General features: G+C 43.9%; 1 protein-coding gene across 4 annotated transcripts in view; it reads left to right on the top strand.

The window, feature by feature from the left end:
- The first annotated feature begins 1287 nt into the window (after nucleotides 1-1287).
- Nucleotides 1288-14990, top strand: part of rhobtb4 (Rho related BTB domain containing 4) — a 33091-nt gene continuing 19388 nt past the window's right edge. The window contains exons 1-3 of one of the 4 annotated variants that reach the window (XM_037481297.2): nucleotides 1288-1443; nucleotides 1748-1842; nucleotides 2116-2266. Coding sequence is in view for 1 of the 4 variants with exons in the window: in XM_037481296.2 (XP_037337193.2) it covers nucleotides 13162-13190 (29 nt within the window). In the remaining 3 variants the exon portion in view is untranslated. The other 3 variants (XM_037481299.2, XM_037481298.2, XM_037481296.2) reach the window with 3 other exon arrangements.

The raw sequence follows: 14990 nt of genomic DNA, 5'->3' as shown, positions 1-14990 counted from the left end.
TGGCATGAATACCGCTTAGGGATGAACAACTGTGTGTGTTTTCGGTCCGTCTGGTTGTCCCCCCTGAACCTTTATCTCAACGTATCTTGTACAGCACTTTTCCACTGCCAGTGGCCCCCGCAATTGCGCTATTGATGCAGCCGCGCGGGCACAATAGGGGCATTATGGGGGCGTCCACGTGCATGGTTCCCCCCTCTCTCGGTCCCTCTTCTGATGGGTGCAAACCGCTGATCCCAGTGGTGTGAAAGGCCCGAGTCGGCTAAATTTCCACAATCAAGCACTCAACACAGCCCTCACCAGAGACTGACCCTCATTCAAATACACAAACCAGCATGTAAACAAACAGCACAAAACGGTGATCTTTGTCCCTGCTCAGATCGATTTCTCTCAACAACGCCGTACCTCTAACGCGGCCGCGTTACACACAATGGCCTTTGGCGCCATCCGTCCAAAGAACCACAGTGACATCTTTGGGGCGCTGACTGATCACAATGGGCCCCTCTATGCCTTAGTGCCTCTGCTATTCTTCTGCTTGATCTCCCAGACAAAGCCGTGTTGCAGAAGTGCCAATTGAGCTTGAAAAATCGCTCACAAAGAAGGCACTGACTTGGTGTTTCCAGCCCTCTTGCCAACTGTACCACATTCGGGACAGTGTGGCGTGAAGGTAAATTGGCATCTGCAGGACAGAGGTTGATTCAAATATGATTATTCCTGACAAATGACAAGAACATGGCAAAGACTCAATTGTTTGTTCATATTTTTCAACTGTGCGCCCCAAAACACAGCAGGAGAATTGACAGAAATGAATCGGAAAAGAAACATTTCCCCTGGTGTGTCTGCTGGTGGTCCACCAGAGTGGTGAATGTAATTTAAATACAAGTCCCTAATCTGATCTGGGTCATAGCCTCTCTCTCTGCCAATCCCAGGCGCCTTGAAGTCTGCCATCGGTCTCCATCACTAGAATAACTTAACCTCAACCATCATAACTTGCGGCCTTCACCGACCTCCTAAACTCAGTAAATGCGACAACGCGTATTTCTGTCTTGAGCACTAATAACAAGACATGTCCCTATAAAAAAAGCAATGTTTAATAGAATAAGAAAGACAAATTCGAGGCCTGTAGCCATACCCTTCTCATGTGTGCATATCTTCCATCTTTTTGACATCACCGTGCGCGCCGTGCGGCCGGGGAGGCTGGCACGCTCTCCACTTTATGAATGGATGGGTGTGGCCACGGTGACGAGCACGAGGCTGTCGTCACCGGGGCTGATCGGAGCTGTAGCGGTGAAGGCTGGTCTAGACCGAGACACAACTGCTCTGCCGCCGCAACGGAGAGACAAGCCGAGAAGGAAAGGGGAGGAGAGTGAGAGAGACCCCCCCCCGCCGGCCCTCCCCCACATACCCGCTACCCAGCGAAGACAAAAACTTCTGGCGAGAAAATAGGTGAGATAGGGGTTAAAAAAAGAAAAAAAGATGGGGGCGGCAGGGGGAAATGCAAGCGGACTTTTCATAGGAAATCTGTCAAAATGTAATTTAATATACACGGGGAAGTGAACAAATTAGATGCGACGCGGGTAAAATGCGTGCGCGCGCTAGATGCTGGATGAATACCTCGTGCAATTGCATCTGTGGTAAAGATGTAAAGTTAGAGTGGAATCATTACTTTGGGGGTGGGTTAAAAAGAAGACGGACAAAAGAAAGTAAAAAAAAAGCTCCCTCCTCCATGCCCCCCCCCGCCTCCTTCTAGGTGTGACAGAAACAACAAAGGGACGCGGAACAAACTCGCATCAGGACCACAGGCGGGCAGATCTCTGTGCACTACAGGGCGGGCTGCGAACAAGAGTACGTCTGCTGCTGCTTTTTCTTCATCTCTTTTTTTCCACGCAATATGCAGCAATCTTAACCTAATTTCATTCCCCTCGGCGTGTCTCGGCTGCCGTCAGTCGGCAGTGTTTTTCATCCCTCCAGCTGTGGCGGGTCCACACCAAACGCGAGCGATCTGTTACACGTTCGAGCCCCAAGCCGAGGCGCGCAGCGAAAGTGTTACAAAACGCGTGAGATGTGATTCGGTGCTGGAATGCTCTGAAAGGGATCGCATGTGTTTGTGCCTTGCAGTTGAATGGAGGGAGAACCGACAGCCAGATTCGACTGAAGGAAGCAGAGCAGCGGAGTGGCGAAGGACTAAAAGTGGACGGGAAAGGAGAGAGAGAGAAAAAGAGAGAGAGAGATCTGACCCGGTGATTCCAGAAGTGAATGTCTTTTAGAGGTATGGAGCCCCTGGGACCGTCACACACAGCTGGTCAACAGCACATGGTTCATGGTGATTTAGTGTGTACACTGGGGTTGCACAATAGTTAGTTTGGGGTGCTCAGTTGCAGGATCGACGACGTTGGACTTGATTTACTTGATAGATAGTACACGTTATACTGTTTGGAAGATGAGACCCCAAAAAAGACTGTCATAAAGAGGCATTTCTATTTTTAAATTCCTTTTTTTCTTTTTAAAGTAGGCTTTAAAAGATATTGAGACAAAACAATGGCATATTAAACAATAGATCTCTACCATATTTAATGCAATGCTACAAGGAGGAATTATAGTAATTACATTTGAATAAAAAGCAACACAAGTTACTTTTTATGAAAAGGGAATTTGTCATTTAAAAAATGTAATATACCATACGGCCTGAAGTCAGTTTAACAATGCTAAGGTATTTCAAATCTAAATATCATGTATTTGATTTTAATACTTATTTGTTCAAATATAGAAATCAGCCTGGTTTAAATGGGTGAGCCACAGTAGCTGCTCTCCTTTTTTTGTAAATGCTTAAGCACGTAAAGGCCACGGCATGGAAGGAAAGATGGTATCTCTGTCTGCGACCAAAACAACATCCAGTTATCAGCTACACCAGCAATGCCCACAAAGGGTCGAACATTTCTGATTTATTTGATTCTTTCTTCTTCCTTTTTCCAACACCGTGTGCACAGAACAGATCGTGGGGGGGGGAAGAGGGGGGGGGGGGGGGTTTCAGAGTTTGCATCAGTTCCTTCGCTCTGTCCCATTCCTCAATGTTTTTCTATCAGCTGTGGAATTTGAACCATTCTTCCACTGGGTTGAGGCCCATCCCTCATGTCTGCCCCTGCTCAGAGGAGGTTGTTTCCAAAGGAGGCTCTTGCTGTGTATGGGGCTTTCCCGTAGAGTTGCTCACTAGACATTCGCGGTTGCTGGATGGTCGTCCAGAGTGCCAATCCCACACAGCTAGGAGTCATATAAGAAGCCAAGTCTTTGTGAAAGTTCAGCATTATTGCATACACTAGCACGCTGACACACTAGCACATCCACTGTAGTCTGCCTCAAACACGCACCTCCACTATACAGGATCCCGAAGGACAAAAGAGGCTTTTCATTGTTTGTATGTGCATGCATGTGCGTCTCCTTGCATAGTGCGTGCGTGTATGCACTATGCACGGATTGAGAGACACTAAGATGAACCTCTTTGCACGCCAACACAGGCACTCACACTCAAAAAATTAAACAAAGACTCACAGTAACCATACAACAGTGTCTTCTTCTCTTACCAGCACCACATGATGTTTGTCCTCTTGAGTAAGTTTTGGACGGAGTGAAAACATGGTGGTGTTGTGTTGGTGGTGGTGGAGTGTGTGTGTGTGTGTGTGGGGGGGGGGAAGCAAAGGATTGTGCAGCTTGGTGGAATCTGTTTGTTTCTCTCCTTTTGGCCACCTCTTTAGTTGTTTTCTTAAACAGGGTGTCAGTGAGCAAAGAATTAAGCTGTGGATACTAGAAATAATGGAGAACAGATCCTGAGGAAGAGGGACACGGAGGGGGTTTGGCAGAGGGGAAACTAGAGCAGAGCAGGCTGAGGAAGTGACAAAGAGCAAGAGAGCGATCGTTGTAAAATATGACGGCACAACTTGGTATCTTTTCCCATTTCCTCTTCTAAGTTTGAAAACACTCATTGAAAATAGAAATGAGTAACCCTTTATCTTAAAAAAACAGGCTCTGTTAATTTATCAAAGCAAATAAAATTCAATTGTTCCACAGCCGAGTCCGCATATAGAACTTTTTGGAATATCCGTCTTAACTTTAGTTATGTGAATGTGTAGGTGAATAGCTTCATCGACTTGTTAAACTAAACAATGAACACAATAATCATCAGCAACAGTTTTATTTGGTACATACTCATTATTATTCCATGTGTGCAGGAAGTAAAACACATCTGCACATGGCCAGACAGCTCATGTGCGAGGCAGTAGGCTGTCTGTGTGTGGTGAGCGCCTCAGATTAGGAAGGTGTCGCGTCATCAGCGAGGACAGGACAGGGCAGGGCCGGACCAAGAGGCCGAGAGAGAGGAGATAAGTGAGCCACTTCATTTCAGGGACGTGTCTTCCTGGGTCGTGCCCCGTCGGGGCTGAGGCCAGGGCCTGACGTGTGTGTGTGTGGTGATCCAGGCACGTCAAAATGTGAATCTACTTGAAAACCTTCAGTGGATGTTTATCGGTGTGACTTTCTGCCTCCCAGGTTCTGGGTTGTTGTCTGTGGACAGTTACCTGTGGGAAACTCGGACTGCTAACGGTACGGGGACAGGGAAAAGTTGTGGGTGGATTGACTACACTGAGATTTTAAATGTATTAATAGCATTTTATGCTACTGTTACCTTGATCCACTCAAGTCACATCACTCTGTCCGTTTCATCTCACCAAATCCGTGGTCCGTTCATGTTTGTGGGTACTTGTCCATGTGTGCGTCTGCATGTGTGCTCAGAAAGGGACGGGATGTTATGCCACAGCTTGGTTGCTTGGCTCTAGCTGCTTTCTATTTATGTTCATGTTTGTGTGAGTGTGTGCGTGAGTGCGCTTCTGTGTATCATGGTGTTCTGGCCCCATCACGTTAACAAATATACCTTCCTGTGCATCTGTGTGCCTGTGCACATGCATGTTTTTATTATGTTTGCATCTCTGTATGCAATGCGATTCCTGGGTGACTCTTTCTGTCTTTCTCTCTCGTTTGTGGCAGAAAGCCGAACCCCTTCGGGGAATTGACCCAAAGTCATATGACTAAGGATAAGCCAACTAGATATTCAAGTGTGTATGTGTGTTGAAACAGATTGCATTTCACACCTAAGGAGGTTGTAGGCAGATTCGGGTTGGTGTATGTGCATTGAGATGGGTGTGCTTGTCCTCCCATCCTCGACAGGACTAATGCACTAACAACTGTGGGTTTGAAAAGCTCCATATGTCTTTCTTCTGCTCACATGCGGTGGTAATCTCATAGTCTCATATATTCAATGCCTGCAAGCCTTGGCTGTCTGTCTCTTTTTCTTCCTGTTTGTTTTCACATCTTTTCTGCCTTTCTGTCCACCTCCCTTCCTGTAATTACTCACATCCCATTACAGGCACTATTCAAAGCTGTGGCTTGCATCAAATGAACCCTCAAGTCATTTTAGCACTCACTGCTGGTGATTCTGGGAGACTTGTAAATGTGAACAAGAACCACAGCTGACTGTTTTCTTTCAGATTTCCGTGACTTGTTGCTGAGTTTTTGCCCTTAATTGCATTGTACCCAGAAATCTTCTTATTTAAATAAACGCCTCATCATACATTTTCCTCTTACACGCCCCCCCACTCTGCCTCGATCGCATGCATCCCAAAACCTTCCCAACCACCCAAACTCATATACACGGATAAAACCACAATGACTCACATGCAGAACCACAGAAACTCCCTCACCCATATTTGGAGACATAAAGACACACATATAGGTCTTTGTCCATCTACATTCCTCTGTCTCCTTTCGAGGAAAGACTGAATGCTTTAATCTACGGTGCGAGAAACACCCAAGGGTGCCGTTCCCGCTTATCAGGGTCAGACCAGTTTCAGTTCCAAGGCACTCCTGAAAATTGTGTTTGTGTGATCACACCTTTCCACCGGTAAAAGTGTTTCAAATCTGTCAAATGTCTAAACGGGTTATCTCCTTTGTGCTTGTAATCGCCCACATGCCGGCTGATCGAGGGCCAGCCCACGTTTTGTAGTTTAGGAGGCTGATGCAACCTGACTGACACTCTCTGTCTGCCTCTTCCTCCCCCCCCACACACGCACACACCAAGTTCTGACCCACAGTAAGTTGCAGATGACAGTATTGTCATCATCCCAGTCCATGTGGTTTGCTCTCCATGAAAATCTGAAATTTTATATAAGTGGTTTCGGCAAGTCTGTTTCAGCTAGCCTACCTTTAGTCATTGCATACTTTAGGAACCTTTTCCTCAAAATGAACTTCAAAACCTAAGTCAAGTTATTGCCTTTCTTTTGATAAATGAGAGTAGCATTAAGCATGATGATATTTAGGTCAGGACTTGTAGCTTAGGTCTGTCTAGATAGTATATCACTTTGCACATTTTTTCACTCGCTGTTTCTCACAAGAAACACCTTCTTTTCAACATAAATATTGAATCAATATTGTCAATATCATTTGTATATTATATCCTGTGCTTTATTATACCGATGAATTTTTCAATAGAGGGCCCGTTATAAAAAATGTATCAACTTGTTATCGTGCTATGCATTATAGCTATTATGGTAAATTGCGTTGCAACCCCTCACCCCCCCCCCCCGCCACAATAATCAATAATACATTAAGGATGAACTATTTATTTAAACTAAATGGTTAAAAGCCATGTAGAATTCTTTAGGATATTTAGAGAAAATTAGAACATATATTGTGCACATCCTAGTGTGTCTCATCTAAACATTTCTGAACTTCTGTTAACCAGTGATTTGGATTAGCCAGGATCAACAATTATTGCCAAAGAGCTTCCACCCCAATGCCCCTTGACCTTATTCAAATTACTAAAACCTCTGTGGCAGTGCTGCAGCGTTGCAATGAAGGACATGTGGTCACTATTGCACGCCATGTATTGCCGGTCGTATATATCAGTCAACGACGCAGCGGTGCGGAAATAACCGGACACCGGTATAGATTTTTCCATCACGCTATTAAAGGATGCCGACTGTGCAGAGTGTTGGTGTGAGCATCTGTGCGCATACATTTGCCGTCTTGTTTGACCTCGCTGTTGGAGTTCCTCCATGTTGACCTCCATTCACATAGATTCAAGCAGTGTGTAAGGTATTGAATTCCCCAACCATCGTAGGGGAAAAGGATATCTCTATATTTGGTGATTTGTGTGGCCAGCTTACATGGCTCCTCTGCTGCCGGAGCAAAAGCTTAGAACTGAGGTTTTCACCCCACAACAGGTTTGTTTTTGTTGGTGCAAGTGCGATACAATAGGAGGAACTCTAACTAACAGGATGGAGAAACAACATGGAGGGTATTCGAACTAAACACAACAAAGGACCTTCCTGTTATGTCTCAGCTCTCTGTAATGAGGTTAATTTTGTCTGGGATTTTTTGCTTTTTACCCTGCATGTTATCATTTATATTTCTCTATCTTTAAGCCACAGTGTGTTTAAATAGAGATAGAGTGATACTGTTTGTCTGAGCCCGATACCATAATAGATATTTATGATTAGTTATGTTAAAAGAAGGACAACATATTGGTAGCTATTAACATCATATTTACATTAACACTCATTCTTGAAATTTGGTTATTGAAATCAATTATTATGAAATCAATACAAACGGTTTAGTTCTCTAAATTCTCCTTTACTCATGAATCAATGGATATATCCTTAAGCCTCTAAAAGTTATTCAAATGAAACGGACAATAAATCGGAATTTAGTTTAACTTCTTAGTACTTGGCAGAGAGTACTGGGTTGATGTAATGATTGTCTGCAGTGTTGCGAATCTGCTTTTTCAGACTGAAGTCCAGAGGTATTTGACTTGGCTTCAGTTTTTGTTTATTCAGGCTGTTTTAGGAATACTGACTGACTGGTGCCAAGGCCAAATGCATCTCTTTCCTCGTAACACTTGCATTTTGCTCCCGCCCCTCCCCTTCTGGTTACTGTCACATTGGTCTGAACTTTGCATAGTTTCATTACATTACATTCAGGAAATATGAATATATCACCATGCCAGCCTTCGTATGTTAATTCATCAGATGATTTCAATCAAAACAACCAAAGATCATTTGACTGAGAGCTCCGTTTGCCCTCCATCATCCTTCCCTGTTTGTGGTCAGACCTTAACCCCGGTCCAAAGTTTACTCTGATACATCCTCACCGGAGTGAGAGTGTCTGCAGAGCTGTTTGAGGTTCAGAGAGGTTACCCACATTCGTCGCATCCCCACAAGTGAAGTGACTTAGATCACCTATAAATATTGATGGAAAAACTCCTGGCAGGTGACAGATTACAGTACTGTGTTCACTGCCCCATTGATCTGAAATTACAGGACTGGTTCGAACCCATTTGAAATAGAAAGTAGGAAGATGTTGCCTTCCCTTAACACTATTTCATTCTTTCACGACAATCTGCAATTAGATTTGTCAAAAATCAAATATATAAAACACCTGAGCTAAAACGGGATATTACTTTCCCCAACAGGGAAACGGCAAAACATCAGGTTTTAAAGTAATGCTTGGATTAAAATCTGAAAATTTTCCGGCAAAATGAACTCTCACTTTAAGAGGTTGGACCAGCAGCTGAAGAGAGCCTTAATAAGATTAGCCGTGCCACTTGACAGCCACAGCTTAAGGGGCACCTCTACTGACCTGTGTGCCCTTATCCAGCTGAGTGTGCATTTTTTTTTAGCTTATGTGTGTATATATATTACAAAAAGTGTGATAGTTATTGGGGGAGTCCAGTATTGCCTGCATTTTTAAAATCAATGAAAAAAACCCTGACTCAGTTAAGTTACGATTATTTTGTGTCTGTACATGAATTGCAGTTTGTCTTTATCACAGAAGATTTACACCACTCCAGAATTCACAGCAACCCTTCAGCCTCTCAACAACCCCTTTACATGTTGTCTGTAGCATTCCTCTTTCAGACCGTGGCTTACGATAAACAGCCTATAAATTACATGAAAGGATTCCAAACCAACAAGGAGGTTACTTGTGTAGACAAAACAGAAGAACACAGAAAAAGGTTTTTTTTGTTAATTTGTACCAAGAGATGTTCAAAACCATTTGGCTTGATGTCATGCCGAGGAAACCAAAGCCGCACCAAAGCCGGGGCATTGAAATGGGTCCGGTATGCACTGATGGTGGTAGTGTGTGCGTCAGATGCCACTTTACTCAAAATGTAGTCTGAGGGCTACTCGCAAGAGACAGTGAGGCACTCACAGTTGAAGTTTAAGTTGGCACCAACATGGCCAAACACGCTAAGTGGTGCGCCTTCCTCCTTCACTCCATCCCACCCTCCATCCTTTCCTTCTGGGTAGCTATTCCCAACACTATCCAGCCTCAAGCCACTTTACATTCCCAGCATATTCCACCACGATGGCCCGTCATCACCAGCACAGACTTGAGCTGAAGGTACATTGGCATTATAGGGTGATGGGGGGGAACGTATGTGGACAGCAGGTTTTAGAATTGTAGCTTACCGTTTGGGATATAAGTGACCTCAGGCACAGTGTAATAGCTCATAAATCTTATTCATAGAGGCGTTTTCTTTGAAGCCATGATTGGTATTGAAGGCCCAGCTAACTCAATATTTCTTCTCTCCGTTCCCTTTTCCCCTCACGCACATTGTTTTTTAAATTCTGTGCAATTTGTGGGAGATGTAATTGCTTGCTTGTAGTTTTTCTTTGTACTTTGGTAAGCAATGGAGTGATATGTGTTCATTAGGAAATAAAGAGGCAACAACAGCTGGTAACAAACATGGAGTTTTCCAACTGACTGTAGATAAGACAACCTGCTGATCACTTAGGTAAACATACGCAAACACGGTCCCCAGCCTCTCTGGCTCTCTGTCCGCCTGTTTCTGTGTGTTTATCAAACGTTCTCTAGCATTGAATATTTTGCAGTTTAGCTCAACGTCGGCTAACAGGCCCACTACCCGACACCACGGGGGCCTGCTGTTACATGTCAGCGAGCCGGTTAAGGCAACACATCTCAGCCTCTCTGCATGTCCAAAGTGTGTGTGTGTGTGTGTGAGTCAGAGGTTGACATTGGTGTATGTATATTTTGTTCTTGCCCTCTACTTTACCTTCTTTTTTATGGGCTCCTTTTACTTTAGCCTCAAGTCATTCCTTCCAGTCACACGATTCACCTTTGACCCCTGAAGTGAAATTCTTATGCTGATGTATTTTTTTTGTGTCGCTCTGCAAAACAGAATTGTGTCAGTCTGCCAAGAAAAGAAGCGAATGATCTGATACTGTAGATCTACATACGTACCCGTGGAATGTAGTGTGTGTTTATGTTTGTGTGTGTGTGCATGTGTGTGTGTGTGTGTCTGGGCCCAGGGTAGAATTTAATCTTTGATGCTGTTATCAGCTCAATTGTGCTGGAGGACTGTTTGGAAAACCCACTGCAGCTCTGACCTATTTGTGTCAGTGTACACAGGGCTGCATGTAGACTGTTTTCCAGTGAGTGTGTGTTGAATGTGTGTATGTGTTTATTAGTGCTCAGGACAGTGTGTGTTTAAGGAGAACTCTCTATGGACTTGGGGAGTGTGAGAAGCTGCGTGTTTTGACAGCTTTAGAACAGTTCCAGTACAGTGCTGGGGCAGGGGGTGTGGAGGCCTGTTGGATATTTGGGAGAGCTGCAGGGGGGAGAATAGGGTCATTGCAGGAGTGGACGGGAGGGGATGAGACGAGGGGAAGAGATTCATTCCAAAGTGCTCCACGGACATAAAAATCATGCCTGCTATCGCTTGCTTAGTATTACAGATATCGTCAGTAATCTATCCATTCAAACCCATAAGTAACCATAATATAAACTATAAAAGTACTGGAAAAGTACAGGATTTTGCTGAAACACCAATATTTTTATACTTTGTTTGTATTGGTGTCACATAAAACGAGATATCAATGATGCAAAAAAGCCCTTCAAACTGAGCTGAAAGCATTTTCAGAGGGAAAATGAAAGTTTTGTGAAAGGAAAAAAATGATCCACTTTTAGGGATTAACTGAAAAATATTTTTCAAAATGAACAGTCCTTGAGTCCTTCAATAAAAATTGAAGATGGTGTTGAATATGGTGCAAACTAAATAGAGTATTTGTCCAAGCAGCAGGACCCTTGTTGTCCAGATGGTTAAAGAATGATCTCAGTTCATTCTCCCAACTTTAATCTCGCCAAAGTGTAAAAGCAATAGGAGTGGACTTCCCACACACAATAAAGCTAAAAAACAAAGCCACTCAGTCCTCTCTGTGCTACTGTAGCTGAAAGGCTATAAGCTCAGCCTGTGAGAGTTCTCTCACAAGTCCACCTCTCCTACAAAGGGGCTGCCTCTCCACATTTCTAAGCCCGCTCTCTGCCAGCGCTGTTGAACCCCTGCTTTCTCCGGCAGCATTCCGCTGCATCTTTCATGCTGTTTCATTCTGGCCATGCCAGTCAGGTCAGGGGGCAGAGTTTTCTCAGGCCTTACAGACAGCACTGGGCAAATAGATACACATTGCACATTAAAATCTTGTTTGTGTAACTGTGCTGGTGCAGTTGCATGTGGGATTTTGCATGTTGTGTGCAAGAACATACGTGGAAACCTACAGAGTTCGTGGGGACAGACTGGGGAGAAAAAGGGTAAAGTATTAGATTTGTAGTCTTTGACTCTATGCATGTGTGTCAGCCACTGCGGATCTGCAAGAGGATTTGGCACACAAGACGAGGCTGGGCACTCAGTACCAAATCCTTCCAGTAGATGTCTGTCTTCAGCCTTCTGAAGTCATGACAGGAAGCTGTTTTTTCAGATGGTCTTTTGTTCCCACTTGGCAAAAGACTGCAAAATGTCCCAAATTAATTTTAAGATTGAGACAATCTGAAACTAAATCTGTGTTCTCTTCTTATCTTGAACGGCACAATAAAAGGGAGATGGGGCCAGAGAAGGCTTCTGTCTTCGAAACATGCCTGGGAAAAGTATTTAGTTGGATAATATAACATTCATTAAGCAACTTAAGTTTGAAGTAAAAATAGTTTTGCCGGTAGAACAGTGAGGTATTTATACCTCCTGGCAACACGGAAACATTCTTCTTCTCTGATATAGCTCAACATTCCAGGAAGTAATTCCCAGACATCATGTGAAGAAGAAAAAAGGCTGGGTTTTGATATGCTCTTTCTTTCTTAGCTCATGTCTGTTGTAGCACTAAGTACGTGTTGCTATGTAGTAGTTGCTATGAAAACCCAGAATAACCGTAGAAGAGAAATTATCTCCATTGCCCATGAGTAATAACTAAACTATTGCATAACGTATCTGGATTGTAGTTTGGATAGGGAATGACTAATATGTATGGGCATAGAGTAAAGGGAAATATAAATATACATTTTGGTAAATGTTTTCCATGCTTTTTGTGAAGCGTCTTATACTTCTTGTTTAATAAAAAAAAATGTCTTAATGACAGAGATTCTTCAAGCATCACATTGGTGAATGTGAACGCTACAGCATCGGAAGGCAGCGTGCTTTACTGCATGTATTAAGTCAATAAGATGGAAAGTGCACATTTCTGAAGCACACTTTAACTGTGATCATAAAACGAAACGATGGCTCTAGCATCCTAATATTTTTGATACATTAAATCGGTTCTCTAGACATCCAACATCTGACACACACGCTGAATAACATTTGTTTGTAGTGTCCCGCCGAATCTATCACACTACAGAAGACTTTAGGGTCGTCGCTCAACTCAACAAATAATATTCCGATAGCACTTGAACGCAGCACAACATGGGTCGCTTGCACCGCGTGGTGACGCGCGGCCGTGGGGGCGTGCCCTGAACTGAAATCAGCTGGGGGAAACAACAACAGAAAAGGAGGTTGCTCCGACCAGAAATATCTAATAGGCAGGCTATGTTAAGATTCTACCCAGAAAAGCACCGGAATAAGGTGCGCAACAACGGGTCAATACTTGTTGAGGACCGTGCGACGCTCGATAGGCAAAGCGGCGACGGGGAAGCGAGAGGAAGGAAGTATGTGACAGGGCAGCTCTTCTGCAGTCGAGTGTGCTCTTTGACAAACAACGGGACAGCAGCTAACACCTCTGCGTTCTCCGTGCGTCTCTGTCCGGTTTGAGTGACCGGCTGAACCACCTGCAGAGTGGCATGTGGGTCAATTCCGGAACCGTCGGAAGGTAGGGACCCCCTCCTGCTGCAGTACGGGGTCACGTGCTCCCAATGCAATGCAATGTGTTGTGCACAAAGCAATCGTCCCACTGCTTGCAATGTCCTTTGCTCTAGAGACTCTGTTCGTTTATCAGACTGCATTCCAATCCTGTCACGGTGACCTTATCATAGGCTACATAATGGGTTTTATAATCTCTAAAATCTCTATAATGCCACTGTAATAGTCTGAACGGCTCTTATATATTTGAAATGGATGACATTATTTTAGGAAGAGTTTGGGTTTAATCCCATGCGTGCTGCACACACTGCTTCGGAGCGTTTTCGGTTTGAAGTGCAGCGGATGCATTCTGCACGTTACGCAAGATTCACCAGCGCATCATTCGTGATGTAGGATGATGTGCACCTGCCTTTTCCAACACAGATGATGACCGTCACCTCTCCACCACACCGAGTTGGTGTAACGTTTCCGTTAAACGGGGATGCCAATACAATAGATGGCCTGCTTTTGTTAAATCCGTTTCCTCAAAAAAAAAAAAAAAAGCTGAATGAACCAGGTGGTTATGAATGGCTGCGGAGAGAGGGTGCTTTTCATTGATGAGTGTGATGCCACAGTGCAGTATTTACAGTATTAGCATGAGGACCAAACCTTTGTGTGACTTTGTAAGAATGCAAAAGTAGTCCCATGAATTCATGCACACACCCACATACACGCTATGATGCTGAGCCCCTGGCAATGACGTCAATTGCCTGCATAACATTTCCAGTCATCATCAATTAATCGTATTGGCGAAATGTTTTTGGGTAAACAATTTGAAACAATTCTCTTGCATATTGTGCAACTTCTTGGCCAATGTATCTTTCTCCTATCTACGAATTGCCACCTGGTGGTTGCTCAACCTTTTGTATGGCTAAATATAAATTCCCTTTCTCGTACAAATTCCCAAATGGGTTCAGTTTTATACTTTATCAGTCCAGCACTAGTGTTGATTAATCAATGATTGAGGTTATGTGTGATGTGGGAAGAGTCAGCCAGCATTATACTGCCGGCGTCAGTGGAGGCTATGCTGTGTAATAGACCTTGCAACTGCATTCATGTTTAATGGTTAATGTTTAATGGTTTATGTTTAATGGTTTATGTTTTTGTCTTCCTCAATCACCAGTAAGTTTTAACATTGATGCGTAACTGCCAGGCAAAATGTATCCAGCTCATGGTCAATACAGTTTCTATAAGGTTTGGGTCACAGTGGCTTCAAGTTACAGTAATTCACTATATTTACTATTCAATAAAACAAAGTCAAGCTGCAATATAATGAACAGATTATTATTGAATGGAGCCCATACTAGAAAGAATAAGGGTTTCAAGTAATCAATTTACAATAAAGATATACAGTATAAGTTAAGATGGCAAGTGAGATGGAGAGAGCGAGTAGGAGTAATATGGACAAGAGAGGAGGAGGAAGATAGGAGGGATAATGGAAATTAGGGCACCAAGAGGAGCAGTCCTGTGTTTACAAAGCACCATCACAGAAGAGAGGACGAAGGATTTCTCGTGCAGGCTGACATGCTGATCCCAAAGGCCCTCACATTAATTAGAATTGATCCCCAAATATTGCCGTCTGCCGCACAGCAATACCAGTACCATCTGCAGTGAGGGAGGCAGGTACGTGCAGGCATACTTGTGTGTGTGCATGTCTGTGCTAGTGTGTGTGTGTGAGTCTGAGGTTTACTGTCAGCCATCCAGCGTGCTAAGCAGAGGGTACAGACCAGGTTACGTAATCAGTCTGTGCCAGCTGCGCCTGTGGCAGCCG

The sequence above is a fragment of the Pungitius pungitius genome, chromosome 5 (assembly GCF_949316345.1).
Source record: "Pungitius pungitius chromosome 5, fPunPun2.1, whole genome shotgun sequence".
Classification (NCBI taxonomy): domain Eukaryota; kingdom Metazoa; phylum Chordata; class Actinopteri; order Perciformes; family Gasterosteidae; genus Pungitius; species Pungitius pungitius.
The sequence above is the reverse complement of the archived record's forward strand: the minus strand, read 5'-3'. Positions and strand labels throughout refer to the sequence as shown.